This window comes from Pleurodeles waltl, chromosome 3_1, assembly GCF_031143425.1.
Source record: "Pleurodeles waltl isolate 20211129_DDA chromosome 3_1, aPleWal1.hap1.20221129, whole genome shotgun sequence".
Taxonomy (NCBI): domain Eukaryota; kingdom Metazoa; phylum Chordata; class Amphibia; order Caudata; family Salamandridae; genus Pleurodeles; species Pleurodeles waltl.
The window spans coordinates 1,494,606,751-1,494,627,322 of NC_090440.1; the positions used below are offsets into that span (position 1 = coordinate 1,494,606,751).

Here is a 20,572-nt window from a genome sequence, read left to right on the forward strand (position 1 = left end):
AGGTACCATCCTACAACCGGAGTTCATAATGGCTTGGCATGATTCACTGTTAACATTGGGGTTGCTACAAAACCATTTCAGAATGTGTCAATGACATCCATTAAAACAGTTAATTATTGACTGTTAACCTTGTGCTTGTCAATAAAACCTTTTCATGATATGAGCCGATTAACATGACATTGTCTATGGTGTCATGGTCAATAAAGTAATATTGTTTCAATCCACTATGGCCCTCATTACAACCCTGGCGGTAAATCCCACTTTCCGCATGCTGAAGACCGCCAACATATCGTTGCGGTAGCAGAATTCCGCTACAGGTATTACGACTCACAGCTCGGAATACGCCACAATACAGACACCCACACAAGTCCACTACACCAAAGGTCTGTGATAAACTGGCGATATCAAAACCCACACCATCAGGCCAACAAGAATACGCCCACACTATCACGATCCACGAATCAACGCGGCGGTCATTCAACCGCAGAAATCCATTGGCGGTACACACCGCCGCGCTCAAAATACACACATATTTACAAAACACAACCACATTGGACAATTCAAAATACACACACCTGATACACATAGACACACCACACCCACACACCCAACCCAAATATAAAGCACACATTCACATCACCCACAAACCCTTACAATGAAAAATTTGAAAGAAGGCCAGAGAGAGAGATTAACTAACACAACACCAGCATCCACAGACACACAACACCATCACTTAAACAACATCCATGCACCTCAAACAACACACACCTGCACATCCCCTCACACATCACAACCAACACCACCTCACACATCACCCACACCACATCATGGCACCTCAAAGACACCCCAGGTTTTCAGAGGAGGAGCTCAGGGTCATGGTGGAGGATATCATCCGGGTAGAGTCACAGCTATTCGGATCACAGGTGCAGCAGACATCCATTGCTAGGAAGATGGAGCTATGGCGGAGAATCGTCGACAGAGTCAACGCAGTGGGACAGCATCCAAGAACACGTGATCACATCAGAAAGAGGTAGAACGACCTACGGGGGAAGGTACGTTCAGTGGTATACAGACACCAGATTGCTGTACAGAGGACTGGCGGTGGACCCCCATCTCCTCCCCCACAACTAACAACATGGGAGGAGCAAGTCTTGGCGATCATGCATCCTGAGGGTCTCGCAGGAGTAGCAGGAGGACTGGACTCTGGTAAGGCAAATCTTTGCTACTATATCACCCCCTACATGCATGCCATCACATAGTCCACCCTCACCCTCACACCCATCACCCCAACTCCCCACAGATACCCCACTACCACAACCCACACATCCCAAAACCAAGCCCTGCATGTAACACTAATGCATGGACACCCATCACCAAAGCATGTCCAGTAGTGAGACTCACTCATGCCCCAAAATCACCAATCACACAAGGGCCACAGCAATAATGCAAACACAGGAGTAGAGGTTAACTCACCCATTGCATAAGATGGCACACGCAGATACTAAGATTATGCATTCCCACCCCAACAGGACCCATACCTAATGCCACCGGACAGGAGGTGCCAGACATATCCAGTCCCCCCACAGAAGAGACCCACAGTGATGACAGCAGTTCTGCACGCCTGGATCAAGATGACCAGCCCGGCCCATCAGGGACCTTGGGACAGTCAGTTCCCCTGACACAGTCACAAACCACCACAGAGCCTCCCACCTCAGGAAACACCACCATAGCACCCACCCACCGGGCCCATCCCTTTGTCCCCAGGATACGTCAATCAGCAGTGTGTCCACCACTACAGGGAACCCAGGCAAACCCATCAAACCCAGAAAATCAGGGACCTGGGGTCAGTGGCAGTGGGCACACAGTTTCGGGGACAGAGGCACAGGATAACAGGGAATTGTATGGAGTGTTGTGGATGGAAGAGGGTGGGGAGGGGGACAGGCCAGCATGTCAGGATAGTGTGTGTGTGTGTCTGGGCCAGGGCGGGAGGTTTTTGGCAATGCGTGAGATGAAATGTATGGGATATTAACATCCATTCTAACTTCAGCATCCCTCAGAAGAAGGGTATTTGGTATGCCATCGCCAAGGACGTCCGGACCCTGGGGGTCTACCATAGATGGAGCACCCACTGCTGGAAATGATGGAAGGACCTGCGCCGCTGGAGCAAGAAGACAGCGGAGGCCCAGCTGGGGATGGCCTCCCAATGTGGAAGGGGTGCCTGTCACACCATGACCCGCCTGATGTACCGGATCCTGGCGGTGGCCTATCTGGAGTTGGATGGGCGCTTGAGGGCATCACAGCAGACACAAGGGGGTGAGTACACTCTCATTCAGCTGACTCTGCGCAATTTACGAGGTGTCTGGCTGGGGGAAGTGGGCTGTGGGTTCCCCTAGGCCAGGGCGAACTTGGTAGGGTAGGTCCCTTGTTAGGCAGGCTCTATGGCACCCCAATCCCACTAGTGGTAATAGCCATCTACACCTAGTCAGGCTCCTGTGGGTTCCAGGTGTGCAGCAATTGGGCTTAGGCATCACCCCCCATGGGCATGTGAATTTCCTAAGAACTGTCAGTGCATGGCTTAGTGCATAGGGCTGCTCCCTGTGTGTTTTATCCGCCAACGGTAGTGGTGTTGCATGCACTGAACATGTGTTTCTTCTGTCTTCCCCCGCTCTTTGTTTTGTCACCTTGTTCTTGCGTGCATTAGCATCATCTGGCGGAGGAGCAGTGACACAGGAGAAGGAGGGAGCTGCATCCCACATGGCCCTGGAGAGTGAATTTATGGAGTCTGAAGCCACCAGTGGGACGGAGGACGAGGAGAGCTCCACGTCGGGGACAGGAGCATACACCAGCGACAGCGACTCCTCCTCTGATGGGAGCTTCCTTGCGGTGGCGGGCACCTCTGTGCCCACCGCATCAACAGGTACAGCCGCCACCCCCCCTACCAGCACTGCCCTCCCAGCAGCCCCTCAGCGTGTGTCCCGTGCCCAACAGGCGGCCCAACAGAGAGCATTTCAGGCTCTGGCCTCAGCACTGATGGCAGCCATTGTCCCTGTGTCCAGCCTCCCCCCTCCAACTTCCTCCACCCAGACCCAATCCCCTGTACCTCAGCCTATCCCAAGCACACCATCAGACCAGCATGCACACTCATCAACACACAAGAGTGGACATGGCAAACATAAGCACCACATCCCACAGGCACTCACACAAGCACCATCCCCATGCAGACAACACCAACATCCACTGCCTCCACTGTGTCCCCCTCCTCCAGGTCCTCCTACTCCCTCCCAGTCTCATCTCCACTTACATCTGCATGCACTACATCCTCAGCCACTACCTCCATCACCAGCATGCCCATCACCACACAACGCTCACGTGCAATCATCACCCCCACTACCATTCACACATACCCAGTGTCCTCTCCCAGTGTGTCTGTGAGCCCTCCTCCCAAAGTACACAAATTCAGGCACACACACATCCAACAGCCATCCACCTCACTACAGCCTCTGGCCCATGCACCTTCACCCAAATTCAGCAAACGTACACCTCCTACAACCACTACCTCTTTCTCCACTCCCAAACCCCCTCCATCTTCCCGTCCCAGTGTGTCTAAAAATGTTTCCTGGCTAACTTTACCCTCTTCCCTTCACCTCCCCCCACCGCCTTCCCCTAGGGCTAGTCTTTCCAGGTCCCAGCCCAGCACCTCAGCCACCAAATCCCCAGCACAGTGGTGCCAGCAACTGCGGTCTCATCGAGTGTGCCACCCATCAGGGCTGCCAGCGTGCCACCTAGTGAGGCCAAGGACATTCCACCACCTGCCAAGGTGAAGAAGATGCCCATATCCCGGAGGGAGAAGCTGCATTTACCACCCACCATGGGCTCCTCCAAACCAAAAGGTGACAGTGGCAAGACACCTGCTGCAACATCAAAGGTGGGGAAGGGACACAAGCCGAAGAGCAGGTCACGATGGGGCACAGTGGCTCTGACTGAGGGACTAGAGTCACCCCTTCTGTCAACCACTACACCAACCTGTACGGCGGTGGACACCGCCACCTGTACCACCATCAGCACTGCCACCTGCGCCACCACCAGCACCGCCACCTGCATTGCCACCTGCATCGCCACCTGCATATCTGCTGCCTCAGCAACAGTCCCCAGCATCATCCCCAGTGGGCAGCTGTCCGAGGCTGCAGGAGACGTCCTGCTGTGTCCCTCAACAGGTGCAGACACATGCACCACCGCCAGCACCTCCGCCACAGACACTGCCGCAAGCACCGCCACCAGCCCCGTGACGTGCTCAGACAGTGCCACCACATCTGTCATGGCTATCATCCCCAATCATCTATGGGCAGTACCTTCGCTCCCAGCCTGGCTTGCCTTTACATGTATGATTTTGAGAAAACCCATATTTTACCACCAACTAATCCTTACCATAATCACATTACATTATGGCGTCGTTACATTGACGAGATCCTAATCATATGGCAGGGTCCATTGACATTGGCAGATAATTTTACAACATGGGTCAATACTTTGGATCCCTTTTTGAAATTCACGGCTACTGTATCATCCACACATCTATCCTTTTTAGATTTGATGATTATTATTGATGAAGGCAAATTATTTACTTGCGTATATCAAAAACCCACTGATCTCAACTCTCTCCTTCTCTATGAGAGCCATCATCCAAAATCTCTAAGGGATAACTTACCCGTTGTCCAGTTTTTAAGACTAAGACGTAATTGCAGCACATCCCAAGAATTTGATCGGCCGTCAATTCCCCTTCAAAACAAACTTCTTGATCGACATTACTCCCCAAGAATAGTCAACCAGGCTCGTAAAAGAGCCAAAAATAATAACAGGGACTCTTTGGTGGCTAACATTGAAAAAGAGCCACAAACTAGACTTACATGTGTTTCCACCTATACCCCTTTATCGAATGCAATTAAGAAACTGATCAATAAAAGATGGTCAATTCTCTCAAGTGGGGGTTTTGAAATCAGAAGACCTCTATTTGCATTTAAACGCACTGCCAATATTAAGGACTTGGTGATTCACACACGCCCACGAGTCCAATGTGACACTTTTACCCAAAAAACTTTATGGAACCTTCCCCCTGTGGAAGGACACCATCCTTGTGGTAACTGCAACGTATGTTCCCTTACCAGACATCTACAGACCCTTAATTTGGACCCTGTAGGCTCTTGGTGCCTCAAAAAACATACGAATTGCAACACTAGGAATTGTATCTATATGATCACATGCCCCTGTGATTTACGTTATATTGAGATGACATGTAGACCTGTAAAGATACGCATCAATGAACATAGAAGTAACATTAGATGCAACAGAATAACTACTAAACTTAGTGCCCATTTTTTGGATTCTTCACATTCTCCGAACGATCTTTGGTGGGTGGTAATGGAAGCACCCAAAGTCAAGTCTGACATGCCCAGGACTTTGTTCAGGATTGAACAAAGATGGGTGTTCAAACTGGGCACTCACTTACGGGGATTAAATGATGATATCCCCTGGTCTTCACTTTCTGCATAAGGCATAATGATCCATAACCATAGATGGCCCCCCTCCAATCATTAATTCTCATAATTAAGTGGATAAGGCACTTGTCAGAGTATTCCACATACATAGATGGCCCCTTAAACCATTAACTCTTAAAATTAAGGCCCGTATTTATACTTTTTGACGCTAAACTGCGCTAACGCAGTTTAGCGTCAAAAAAATTTGCGCCGGCTAACGCCATTCTGAAGCACCATGCGGGCGCCGTATTTATTGAATGGCGTTAGCCGGCGCAAGCAGACCGGCGCTGCCTGGTGTGCGTGGAAAAAAACCACGTACACCAGGCAGCGCCGGCGTAGGGAAAAATGGCGCTAGGGCGTCTTAAAAATGGTGCAAGTCAGGTTGACGCAAAAAATCGCCTCCACCCAATTTGCGACATTTTTAACGACGCCCAGACGCCATTTACATGACTCCTGTCTTAGTAAAGACAGGAGTCATGCCCCCTTGCCCAATGGCCATGCGCAGGGGACTTATGTCCCCTGGGCATGGTCATTGGGCATTGAGGCATGTAGGGGGGCACAAATCAGGCCCCCCTATGCCACAAAATTTATTTATTTTTAAATTTATACTTACCTGAATGTCCCTGGGGTGGGTCCCTCCATCCTTGGGTGTCCTCCTGGGGTGGGCAAGGGTGGCAGGGGGGGTCCCTGGGGGCATGGGAGGGCAGCTGTGGGCTCATTTTGAGCCCACAGGTCCCTTAACGCCTGCCCTGACCCAGGCGTTAAAAAGTGGCGCAAATGTGGGGTTTTCTGCCCCGCCAACTCCCGGGCGTGATTTTTGCCCGGGAGTATAAATACGACGCATTTGCGTCGCAGTCATTTTTTGGGACGGGAACGCCTACCTTGCATCTCATTAACGCAAGGAAGGCGTTCACGCAAAAAAATGACGCTCTTTACTCATACTTTGGCGCTAGACGCGTCTAGCGCCAAAGTATAAATATGGCATTAGTTTTGCGCCGAATTTGCGTCGAAAAAAACGACGCTAATTCGGCGCAAACGGAGTATAAATATGCCCCTAAGTGCATAAGGCAATTTCAGAGCACATCTCTGTATTCGTTTTGACACTGGTCGAGACAATTTTTTTAAATTAGATTGCACATGGTGCTAACATTTTTTGATTTGACTTGAGTGGTGCTCATCTTTCCACCCTTTGTCTTGCTCCACGGGTTGTGCTTTTCCAACAACAACCCTTCCTCTAACCTGCCTTTTTCCCAGGCAGTCCATTTTCTATTTTTTTCACTCCTCCAAGGGACTGTATCCAGACAGTCCCTTTTCTATTTTTATTACTTTCAGATGCGCGCGTACGGAGAGACGGAGCTCTTCCGGGGTCGCGGCGTCTGATTAATAACTCTGACGGTGCCCGAAGCAGATGGTTGCTCGGGACACCGTTCCAGAGGGTAGGTCCACTGTTTGGACCATCGACAAAATTGTGAATCTTTCAGTTTTATTTTCGATTCTTCATACGCGGAGTATTTAACGACCAGTATGTCGTATCTTGATTAACCTACAAGGTCTATCTAGCCCATTTGCTTTACTAATGATGATTTATGTAAGAGCCACAATTGATGAGACCCCGCATTTACTGAATGCACTGTTTTTTGGGAGTCCTTAGAGATTGTATCTTGTGAAAGTCTTATGAGCATCATACTCTACATATGACTTTCAATCCTTGCTTTTAATCTTGGTCTTCATCTTCATTACACTGATAAAAATTCTGATGTTTTTTATTAAGATGAATAACCAATTTTAACCAGTTTTTTTACCTCTTTTTGCACTGGTGCTTGAATTGAAGCATCTTAGACTGTACAGTAAAGTCTACCAGTCACAACAACATGGTCTAGAGCCCCCCTGGTGGGGTGTCCACCAGGTATTGCAGCACCAGCCTGGTGTGGAGCACTTCCCGATGATGATACTAGTCATCCATTGTGATGCTTGAGGGCTCTCGCTCCTGAGACCAGTGGTCCCTTAGATTTTATTGGAACTGTGTACTTTATGTATTTGATTTTATCATCCCCAGTGGGCAGCCGTCCGAGGCTGGAGGAGACTTCCTGGACCCTGCCCAGCTTCAATGAGGCATGACTCTCATCACTGTTTGCACCTGCAGGTGGCAGGTGAAGCCGCAGCAGGGTGGGGTATGTCTCTGCCTCCATGGCGTATCATGCTACCTGTTCCTGGACAATCTCGTGGCACACACACCCATGTGAGGTAATGGGACCAACCACACTGTATGTGAAGCACTCTGGGCACAAAACCCCCTCCAGAACCATTGGAGAACAGCATCCATTACCCCAGTCCTTGGCAGGATGAAGCACTCTGGGCACAAAGCCCCGACCAGAACCAGTGGAGATAGACATCCACTACCTCAGTCCTTGGCAGGATAAAGCACTCTGGGCACAAAGCCCCCTCCAGAACCAGTGGAGATTGACATCCACTACCTCAGTCCTTGGCAGGATGAAGGACTCAGGGCACAAAGCCCCCTCCAGAACCAGTGGAGATTGACATCCAATACCTCAGTCCTTGGCAGGATGAAGCACTCTGGGCACAAAGCCCCCTCCAGATCCAAGGGGACTGTTATACACTTGAGAGACTGTAGCTTTGCACTCCCCAGGATAAAGCAGTGGGCAAACCACCCACTGGAAAGACTTGAGAGACTGTGGCTTTGCACTCCCCAGGATAAAGCAGTGGGCAAACCACCCACTTGAGAGACTTGGGAGACTGTGGCTTTGCACTCCCCAGGATAAAGCAGTGGGCAAACCACCCACTGGAGAGACTTGAGAGACTGTGGCTTTGCACTCCCCAGGATAGAGCAGGGGGCAAACCACCCACTACAAAGACTTGAGAGACTGTGGCTTTGCACTCCCCAGGATACAGCAATGGGCATGGAGCTCCCTCGTGCAGCAGTGGTGTTGTGCGTTCATCCGGCTGAGGTGCCCCCCTCCCCCTCCCCCTGAGGTGCCTGTTTAATTTCGATATGATGCCCCTGCAGTGTTCTCTCTGTTTCAAGTCAGGTATCTTGTGTGGGCTTCGCCCATGCATTTTGGGACCACTGATCCACGGACAATGATTGGAACACTATCCGGACTTGTGTAGTTGGTGTACATATTTGCATATACTGATTTTTTAATTTGGCCTATCGGATTGTTATTGATTACACTTGTTACAATCATTTCCTTTTGTCCTTGCGTTCTTCCAGGGGGTCAGGGGGTGTATATGTAATGTTGCTGCATGTCTTTGTGTGTATGGTGCTGTGGGTGAGGGTGGGGGTATTGCATGTTGCGTGTGTGTGTCGCTTTCTTTTCCTTCCCCCCTCCCCTGTGTTGTAGGTGCAGTACTCACCGTGGTCGGCGACGGCGTCTGTCCTGCTCCTGATACAGAAGGAGGAAGAGCAGCATGGGCAGGACATGTAGTTCGGGCTCCATGGCGACCTGGTTCCTCGTTGGGTGTTGAGAGGTGAGTGGTTTCCCTTCTGTGTACTGTTTCGGCCGTGTTTTTGATAGCATTGGTTCCGCCCCGGTTAAGGTGGCAGATAGGCGTGTTGTAATACAGTGGGCAGGACCTTGTGTTCCGCCTGTCTGTTGGCGGTTACCGCTGTGGTGTTTCTTCTGCCGTGGCAGTCAGAGTGTTAAAGTGGCTGTCTATGTTGGCGGCTTCCACCATGGTCGTGATTACATTTTTTTATTCAGCAGGCCTGTTGGCGGTATTACCGCCGCTTTAACACCAGCCACCATGGTTGTAATGAGGGCCTAAGTGCAGGAGTCACTTTTCTACTTTCAGCATGCACTATTGAAGTTTTAGGAGCAACCAATACATTTCCCCCCACAGCCCATGCTTCGAAAATTATTTAAATAATCAAAACCTCTCCTGGGTTCACAGATAAAATCCCCTGGGATACTTAGGATGACTTCTGGGGGAAACTCTTCCTGGAGGCTGCTGTCTTTCTGATAATTGTCCAAAAACACTTTAGAATGTAGTGGTGGTGTCCCTGTCCTTCCTGGGTCACCACAAAATATGAAATTTTTTGAGCACCCTGAGGATTCTGGTTCATTCCTTTCCCTGAAAATATGCATAACTTATGAGTGGCTTTGCACTTTTAATAGGGAGGGAAGGTTGCTGGGGTGCGATATGTGCCCTGCTCCCTCTGACACGAACACTGGGGTCAGGGGAAACAAACTACAAAATGAAAGGGCACTGAGGCACTCACTTTTACTCTGTCCCTGTAAGATGAGGTACCCTGGGGCAATTTTCAAGTGTTTCAGGCCCTGGGTATGGGGTTCCTGGGGCCATAGGTCTTCTTGGGAAGTTGGTTCCACACAAGAACCCTTTCCGTCCCTGCATGCTTGTGCTGATACCCCTGCCTTGAGTATTTTCAGAATTTACAGTGAAGCACTTTGTTCTTTGTATTCCACACAGTCTACTTGGGGGACCATATGCAGCTTTCTTCAGCCGTGTAGACTGATTTGTTTGAGAAAGGTGTTGTTTTGTTGGTTAGCCCTTGCCATCAGGATCATTTACTTCAGGCCTCATTGCCTCCAAATTTTATTTATCTTCATGGAGCTTGATTTCACTTCAAGCCCCTCTACATCCTGTCTGTAGAATATACTCCTTGGCACACTCCCTAGAGCCCATGGTTTTGACCAAGTTACAGGTTACCTGTTTGTCAGCAGTGGAGTCAGTGGTCCTTTCCTGATGGAGGTCATCCATCTACAGGGCCAGTCCACAGATGTTCCAGGGGAGTGCTGACAGGTCACCCCCTCTTGGTTCCTCTTTCTGCTGGTCCTTCTGGTCCTGGAGAAACCCTGCAAGTTCATCGGTGCTAGCTGGGGTAATAAAGTTCCTATATCCATCCTTGCTGTGGAATTAGGTGGTTCCTCCCTCCAGGATTATCGCTCCCAGGACTAGTAAGTTCTTTACAGTCTCTCCCTTATACATCATTTTTGTAAGTGGGCTGGAAAGTTCTGGATGGTAAGCACTGCCAAATCCTAGAGTCACATAACATCACACTATCCCTGCCCCAACTCTACTTCACAGCATTCTGCGACCTTTTAAAATGGCAGCTTGAGGTGGTCTACAATCCTCAACGCCACCCCCAACTGTCACAGCTGCCTGTTTCATTACCACCAAAACCTCAAAGATGTACCCCTGATGGTTTGGATTCAGCTGTCCTCCTAGGTTTCTGTGGGAGTTACATTCTGAGCCCACTTGCACGTGAAAGGTAATTATCACATGCAGTTTATATCCCAAATCCCTTTCTTTCCCAAGAACAAGCTCATGCACAGTCAAATGGTTCTACTATGTGGGGAGGTATTTTGATCCTCCCACTGCCCAGCAGAGTTAGCTTGCCCATTTGTAACTAGCCCACAGCCTCTTATCCTAGGTGCCCAGCAACTGATATTAACTTACAAGGTCTACATTGGTGGTTAGCAGTTTCAGTCCATTTCTACAGGACTTACCATTAGCGAGACTTAGGCCCTCATTATGAACACGGCGGTAACCACTTTCGGCCGCCGTGGCAACGGTGAACTCAAGACTGCCATTGGCGGTGAACAGAAACCTGCCATATTAAGATGCAAAAATCTGAATCTGACAAAAATATCCCTGCCACCAGTCACCGCCAGGACCTTGTCGGCGGAAATGCTGGACCTCCTACCCGGCCACCACCAAAAACACAAACTCCCTGCCTTCCAAATAATGATGCACAAATCACTGCAGCAGTCAGTGGAAGGCGAACAACCATTGGTGGTACAGACCGCCACGGACAGCAAGTGGACCCAACAGTAAGAAATGCACACATTGCCAAGTTTGAACCCCACACACCTGACACACATCCACAACACTATAAGACACTCACAGACACACCCCACAATCCTTTGCAATTACATTAGGACAACTGATACAGAGAATCCCAGAAGCAGACACTGAACGCCACAATACACAATATATACACCCAACCACACAAGAGCACCCTCACCTAGATCCACACAAGACACTATTCACAACACACACCATGGCACCCCCCCAAACACCCACGCTTCACAGAAAGGGAGTTAAGGACCATGGTGGATGAGATACTGAAGGTCGAGCTACAATTATTCGGGGCACAGGTCCAACACAAACCCATCGCCAGGAAGATGGAGCTATGGCAGACAGTAGTGAAAAAGGAGAATGCAGTGGGACAGCATCCACGTACAAGGGACGACACCCGCAAGTGATGGAATGACCTGCGTGGGAAGGTGAGGTCCATGGCATTCCAGCACAACATTGCAGTCCAGAAGATTGGGGGAGGACCTCCACCAACACTACCGACTACACTGATTGGGAGGAAAAGGTATTGGCCATCCTGCACCCTGAGGGACTCACTGGACTCACTGGAGGAATGGACTCAGGTAAGTCATCTACAATTACCCCATATCCATCATACGTGTAATGCATGCACCACCCCACCTCTCCAACAGCCACCAGGACCACTACCCCACCAAGCCCACAGTCACTACAGTCAGTCACCCTGCATGCTCACAAACCCACTAACAGACTTACATCCCTCCTCCTGTGCACAGCCACCTACCCCTGCCAGGAATCACAAAGGCACTACACCACCCACAATGCACCTCCACAGCCTAGGCAAAATTCCATCGCAACCTCACAAAGGCACTCTGCATGGTCTAAAAGTGGAAAAACAGGCACAAAACAGCCCAGACCTGTGCACCCCACCCGATCATGCAAATGTAACAGACAGGACAAGGAGTGGCAGTTCCCCACAGGGAGACAGAGGCACCACCCAGGACACTGGAGATGGAACCCTGGACATTGATAAATACCCTGGCCCCTCACAAAGTCATGAACGGTCACCATCCAGCAGCCCCACCCAGGACATCGCTGACAATCCTACCACCCAGCAAACAACATCAGCCCAGGGCAACCGGCCCCACACCTGTATATCCAGGCCACAGACTGGTGGAACACATGGACAGAGTCGCCCCCTACCAACAGGTAGGAAGACGATGGCCCCAGTACAAGTGGCCCGCCAGACCTATGCAGGGGACACAGGGGGCTAGGCCCAGTGGGAGGACATCAGTGGCCCAGGGGGGAGGCCACAGGATGGATGTTGCAGCCCAGGACATGATCTCCGAGGTCCTGGGAGCATGCCACCATACCCAGGACAGATTGGCCCAGATAGTTTCCACCCTGGAGCAGAGTCAAAGAATGCAGGTAGCACACCACCAAGAGGCCATGAAGCAGTCGAAACTGCACAATGCCACCATGGCCACCATAGCAGGTGCGTTAATGCACCTTGTCCCAACACAGCCTGAGGCCCCCACAGACCAGGAAGCCCTAGCTACAGGCCAAGATACAGACCAGGCAACAACAGCAACAGCAGCAACTGGACTTGTGCCACCATCTCAGGACACACAGGAGACCTGCATCTCAACCCGTACAGGCCAACACCAGGCACCCAAACGGTGCCTCAGGCCCAGATATGGGACAGGAACACATGCCAAGACCCCCTCTGAACCAACGACCGAACCGCGTAAAAACAACCCCAAAATCTGGAAATGATGGATGGACATACCACTACTGCCAACAAATGCTGCAACCATGTAGCCATATTGGACAACCAACAGTAGCCCACTCCCATCACTGTAAACTGCATGATCCCTGCACCAAATAAAACACCAGTTCACCAATTACAATGTCCCCTGTCATTATGTTGAAACAAATGGAAGTATGGATGCAATTGTCTTATAAATCATTTATTTTTATGCAAACCTGGTCACAGTGACAATGTCTATAGACCCAACACCCCCCTAGATGAAAAGGCACACTGACAGTATGCTGCACAGACAGCAATCTAATCGAATGGTCCCACATAGTTACTGGAAGTAGAGTTGTATCAATTGGTTCCTGGAATGTACATCGTCCCCCTCCTCATCATCACCATCACTCTCATCCCCTCTCTGAGGAAGCAGGTCTTGATATACAGCACCCTCCTTCTCCAAGAGGGGGATAGAATTCCTCACAGCCACATAGTGCAGCATGCAGCAGGCCACCACTATTCTATACACGTTTTTTAGGCTCATAGGCCAGGGATCCACCAGAGATATGTAGGCAACGGAATCTAGCCTTCAGGAGACCTATTGTGAGCTGTATCACCCTCCTAGTCCTTCCATGGGCCTCATTGTAATTCCTCTCTGCATCTGTCCTAGGATTCCTCACTGGTGTCAGGAGCCAACGTATGTTGGGGTAGCCAGAATCACCTAAAAAAGGGAGCAAAACAGGACTGTCACTGACAACCCACAGTCTGGCTGTCTGCTATGTGCCAATAAGTGTCAGACACACCTACCTATGATCCATCCTCTGTCCCCTTGTAGTTGTTCCCTCTTGTGTGGCACACTACTGTTCCTTAGCACAAAGGCATCATGGTCTGATCCAAGGAACATGGCATTCACATGTGAGATGTACTGGTCTGCAGTACACACCAATTGAATGTTCATGGAATGAAAGTTCTTCCTGTTTCTGTACACCTGTTCACTGACTCTTGGGGGGATGAGAGCAATGTGGGTTTCATTGATGGCACCTACCACATGGGGTATATTGTCAAAGGCATAGAAGTCCGACGTGATGGCAGGGAGGTCAGCACTTTGGGGAAACCTCACATAGGACTGCAAGTGTTGTGCAAATGCATTCAGGAATCTGGACAGTATAATGCTTAACATTGGCTGCTCTCATGCCCACTGTCATTTGAAATGAGCGCGTGGCTAGGAAATGTAGTGCAGAGAGCACCTGCACTTCCGTAGGGATGGCATGCTGATTACGATTAGCCGGTCTCAGTGCTGGATCCAGTAATGCACACAGTTCATGAATAGTAGCACAAGTGAAACTGTAATTGATAATGATGTGACGCTCCACCATGGTCCACAAATCAACAAGTGGTCTGTACACCGATGGGGCCCTCCCTTGCCACAAGGGTCTGTACCTCAGAGGAGTAGATAACACATGTGAGGAACACACATACATCTGCCCACAATGTTTCCTATTCAGCACAGCTGGCATGATTGTTGATGACACATATGCATAGTATGTGAGACACTGTAGCAACATGTCCACAATGATACAGCAGGACTGTTCAGGTGAGTAAATGTATATTTGTTCATGCCTATGGGTGTTTGGGGACAATAGGGCCTGCCTGGGGCAGATGAGGATTTAACAACTGCGTTGTTAAGGCCAAACTGCCTGCCCCCTGTAATCCTGAAATTTTTTGGTGGAAGTGACCTCATACCGCTAGCAGTTGGCGTAATAGCGTAAGGTGGTGTTTACCGCTGTGCGCCAATTCATTGATTAACATGGTTGTCAATGGGTATTCTTAGCGTATCATAATCGCCGCTGGCAGTGACGGTGCATACCGCCGCAGTGGGTATGCTAACTGGTCACCCCAACTTCACTTATCTCCCCAATCTCGTGCATGCAGGTACTCCACTGAGTGTGCTGTTGTGTCTTGCCTCTGGTCATGGAAATGGCAAGTGTGGCAGGGTAAAGGGCCCCGGCCTTTACCAGTGAGGAACTGGAGAAGCTCGTGGGTCCTGCCCCTGTACGCCAAGCTATACGGTCGGCCAGAGGTACAGGTGAGTAGGAGGATTGGGGGGCACGAATGTGTGTAATGGTGGTAGATAGCTGTAAACATGTGTGCACGTTGGACACTGTATAGTCCAGGGTTCCTGACATGCTGTGTGAGTGTGTGCTGTTATGCTGTTATAAATGTCCGTCCCTTAGTGGATGTATGGCCATCTGTATGTAATGGCCATTGTCTGACCTCTGTGTGTCCCATATAGGTCAGCGCCCATCAGAAGAGGGGACTATGGCAGGCAACCGCCAGGGAGGTGCAGACCCTGGGGATCTACAACTGGTGGAGCACGCATTGCAGGAAGCAGTGGGAGGACCTGCGGCGCTGAGTAAGGAAGATCTGCGAGGCCCAGCTGGGGAAGTCCTCCCAACGAGGAAGGGGTGCCTGTCGGGCACTGACCCCCCCTTAAGCGATACATTCTGGCAGTGGCGTACCCGGACCCGGATGGGTGCTTGAAGGCTGCATAGCAGTCACAAGAGGGTGGGTACAGAAACCATACTTCGGCACCTTGATTGATGTGTGAGTGTGCGGTGGTATGTATGGTGTCTAGTGGCAGGGACCCTGACTGATGTCCATCTACATAATGGCCCCCGTGGGGAGTAGGGTAAGGGTCATGTCTGCAGTACTTCAGGCCCTTCAGTGCTGTGGGAGATGGCTGTAGAGCGGCTGGTGCTGCATGGTCTAAAAGTTGCAGGGTGGGTGGATGTGTGAACCACTTATGTACCTCCATTCAGCTATTTACAATTGTCTCTCCTGTTATGTCTCCCCATCCCTGTTCTCTTGTGTTGTCTGTGTACATCAGCATCATCCGGCGAGGGAGCTGCGGCACCGGTGAGTGGGGATGCACGGTTCTGCGGAAGCAGAGTCGTCTGACACCAAGGGGACAAGTGGGTTGGAGGGTGAGGGGAGTACCATGGGGGAGGCCACTACCACTGGAGGTAGTGACTCTGATACATCCTCCGATGGGAGATCCCTGGCAGTGGCGGACCCTAGTGGGCCCACCCATTCTGTGTCATCTTCTGCCACCTCCCTATACCATCACCGCCCTCCCATTTGCTCCCCACTGAGTTGCCCGTGCCCTCTCACCCAGAAGGGTGGGCGTCTCCTTTGCCCCAGACACCTCATCCCCTGCCCAGTCAGCCCTGCTGCCCTCACGGAGGAGGCTATTGACCTCCTGAGAACCATCTCTGTAGGGCAGACAACCATCGTCAATGTCATCCAGGGGCTAGCATCAGAGGTGCAGCTGACCAATGCCTACCTGGATGGCATTCACAGTGCTGTGTCTGGCCTACAGAGATCTTTTCAGGCTCTGGCCTCCTCTTTGGCGGCAGCCAGTGTCCCTGGTCATTCCGTCCCCCTTCCAACAACCTCTACCCCTTGCAGCACCCCACTCCCTTCACCCGTCCAAAGCACACATTCTGACATGCAGGCACACACCTCAACACACAAGAAGCACACTTCAAAACACAAACACCACACCTCCCACCACAGGCATACACACAGCCAACATACACAGGCACACACACCAACATCCACTTCCCCCAGTATGTCTGCATCTTCTGCCTCCCTGTCTGTCCCATCTACATTCACACCCACAGGCACTGCACCCTCATTCAATGTTGCTGACCCTATTCTAGCAGTCACCACAAAATCAGACATCCATTCATGCACCCAAGACACCTCACCTGCACTCACCACAACGACTTTAGTTGACACGTGCAGCCACTCACCAGACTTGCAGACACCCAGACAACATACATAAACACTGCCAGCCTGTCTTGTCCCACTGTGTCCACCCCCCCACGACACTCAACTGCACCAAAACACCCACCCATCACACATCCACCACACCTCAGCATACTATCCAGTCACCTGCAGCCATGTCTTGCACACCTACACCTGTCACGACCACTCCCTCTACCTTCACTCCCACACCTTTCTCCAGGTCTACCCCAATTTCCCCTAAAAACATTTCCTATCCCGTGTAGACCTATTCAAACCCACTGGCCACCCCGTCTCGTGCCTAAACGTGCCCACCTCCTTGCCCTGTCCACTCCTCCTACGTCACAGCCCGCCCCTGTCCGCGATTCCCATTCCCGTGCTACCTCCCCTGTGAGCAAGAGACCCCGTGCTGGCCCTGAAACATCCACCGCACCCCAGGCCAAGTCTGCCCCACCTGCTTCAAGGCTCAGATCCAAGCCCCCTCCACCTTCCAAACTTAAGGACCTGCAGTATCCGCTGTCCAAGCTCCTGATCCATCCCATTATTCATGTGCTCTCTCATTCAAAATATGTCTGTAATCACACATATCACCTGCCTCATTTTCTGCTCTATCTTAGGCCATGAATTTCTTAAACATTCCACTGTACTTGGGGTGGTTGGTTTGATTTCTTAACAGATTTGCCTCTCTTGCACTCTACATTTACAATTCGGTAAACTCTGCCATTTGTGTTGAGATCTGAATTGTTCTCTTAATTTTGGTGTGATATCAATCAAATAGAAATATCAATCTCTGCTATATCTTCTGCTGCACTATCCCTTTTATACTGGCCAGATATCCGTCATCCAAGCTCTCCTTCTTGCCTACTATCTTAACATTCAGGTACCTAAGTACTCATCTTGATTTACATCTCTGTGTCCCACATAACTTGCTAACCCCCTTTCTACTTCTAAGTTGCATGCTCTTTCCGTTCACTCTGTTATGGTAGACCCAGACATATTTGTGAAAATCACAGCCAGACTGTCCCCTCTTATTGACCCAAAAGCACTTTCCAGTGCTTGTAATCTTTCTTCCAAGACATATGCCATCATAACCTTCTTTCTCTTTAATACATGACGCAACCTGCTGTTCCATTGCTGATAACTTCATTTTTTTTAAAGCACAGAGCTACTTCAATTTACCAACCTGCCTTCTTCTGCATCAAAGATGTTCATGTTCTTTTCTTCCTCAAAATCTGCACTGAAAGTGTGGCTTTTTGTGTAGCTGTCCCATTCTGCATCCCTTCATTAGTATCTCAGCTGGACATATACTAGCTATTTCTCCATGTGTCCAGTCATTTGTAGCCCCACCTCTATTGTTCCCTGCACCTAGTTCATTTTATTATCTCCAATATTCATGTTGTGCCACTCACTACCCATGCACCCTCTCTATCCACTCCTAGTTTGAACTTTGGGGCACCTCTTAGTGGCCTTCTGTGGATTTTGTTTTTACTTGCCCATTCTACCCTGTCATCAATTCTGTTTTCTTTCTAACTCAGGTACACTGCATCTCTTTCTATCTCCATATTTTCAATTGACTTCCACTGTCTGCATTATCTTTGATCCTTCCCAATCCCTGTGGGCATATTCTATTGGTAATCATCTTACTTTTTTAAAACCTTTTGCATTTTAACTCTCTTTGGCTCCTCTGTATGTTTGCAGGTATCTCCCCCCCAAAAAAAACCACCAGAAACCCCTGTTGATGCTGTCTTTCACACTGAGTACTGATCAGGCCATGTTCTGGGTCCCATAGTCTTACGACCCACACTTGACAGACCATTTACCTACCAAGGCCCATATTTATACTCTTATAGTGCTGCATTTGCGCCATTCTTTGACGCAAAAGCGGAGCAAACTTACAAAATACAATTGTATTTTGTAAGTTTGTGCTGCTTTTGAATCAAAAGTGGATCAAATGCGGCACTAAAAAAGTATAAAGATGGACCCAGGTGTCTTTAAAGATGTTCAGGGCCTCAGCTAAATGAACCACATTCAGAGTGCCCTGAGGGTATACCAGTTTTGAAGGAGTATAAGTCTTTAATCCTTTTCTTCTCACCAAATGAATGGATGACTAGAGGTCTATTAGGAAATCGACCTCAGCTGCTATGTCAGATGCAGTCAGGAGTCAATAGTGTTATTATTAACAAAGTCTGGCAGTTCCCTTGACTTCATACAATGCAATGTTTAACTTTACATGCCCTACAATTCCTGGAAGCCAGCTGGTCCATTGGGAAATAACATAACCTCTTTCTGCAGGGAATTGAGGCTAACGTTCTTATACACATACTTAACACAATCCATATAAAAATGACAAACTTGCAATACACATGGCACTTTGTTAACACTTAGTGCAGGATGTCTTGCTTTTACTTACATATCTTTTTGATCCATCATATTCACAGCGTTCAATTTTTCCCAGACTTCCATCAGAGAAGTAAAGTTTTTCTGCTCTATGGTCAATTGTGAGTCCGTTCGGTGTTAGGATATCAGTGCTGATAATAACCTGCGCATTCTTCCCAGAAAGTGTAGACCGCATTATACTTGGATGCTTTTCATTCCAATTAGTCCAAAACATTAAACTGTAAAAAAAAGAATTAATATCCAATTAAAAATTGAACTATAATATGAGACTTAAAATCTATCCTCAGAGGTTTGGCTATCTGCTGTGGTTCAGGTCAAGCATATGTGATGATTCTAGTGTACAGAGGAATATTTTACATTAAAATAATGCATTGTTTGAACTTAAGAAATCAATGCACAGTATTGGTCTATTGTCTAGGAATTGCAGTTTGGCAATGCAATAAGCTAAACATAATAGAAAAAATGTAATGGTTTCAATGTATATTTCCTTTCACAGTTATATGATTTGTAAAATTGTATTTTTGGGAGTGAAACTGACACTTTGACAGCTCTCCCAACCAGGCTTCTTTTTAGCTAAGGTTGTGCATAAACAGCCCATTATGAAGATTTTGTAAGATGACGGCAGAATATAAAGGTTTTCCTATTGAACCTAAAAGATGGATTGGTCTCCCGATGCCCAGACACCTTCACCCCTCTCCAGTCTCTACCACAGACAGTGTCAGTAGCTGGTGGTGAGTAGAGGAAGTTGCCCTCTGTCATATCTTACTTGGATTGAGACCAGACTCAATCCAATGCTTCCCCCATGTGTTGTGGTGCTTGCAATCATTACCATGATTGAGGAAATATTTGATATATGTGCCTTTGTGCATTACTAATTCAATAGAACTAAATCTAAACCATTCACCTCCAAGTTTCAACACCACCTCCTGATGTACCACATAGTCTCCATTGTTTCTTCTCTAAGCAGAAGCGGTGCTGGTAACAATCACATTTTCAGTGGTGATAATCAAATCCCTGTTACTAGCCATTCATGGGATCTGAGACCTCTAACAAATTGCCCCCTTGAATTCCTTGCAGCTATTTAGCAAATTATGGCATGGTCACTCAGCAATGTTTTCATCAAGGTGCAATGATGCTCAGATTTGCAAAAGATAGGCAGAGCTCATGCATCATTTATGATACCATCTCACCTAGAAGTATAGCATTGCTTACTCATGGTGAATCTCACATTCTGGTGCAGACCCACTGTCTTTGAATTTGAGCCTGG

General features: G+C 49.0%; 1 protein-coding gene across 1 annotated transcript in view; it reads right to left on the reverse strand.

Annotated features, from left to right (window-relative positions):
* LRP1B (LDL receptor related protein 1B) overlaps nt 1-20,572 on the reverse strand; it is a 4,500,992-nt gene that overhangs the window by 1,022,478 nt on the left and 3,457,942 nt on the right. The window contains exon 43 of the mRNA XM_069225083.1: nt 19,319-19,523. Within this exon, the coding sequence (XP_069081184.1) occupies nt 19,319-19,523 (205 nt within the window). The remainder of the gene's footprint in view (nt 1-19,318; nt 19,524-20,572) is intronic.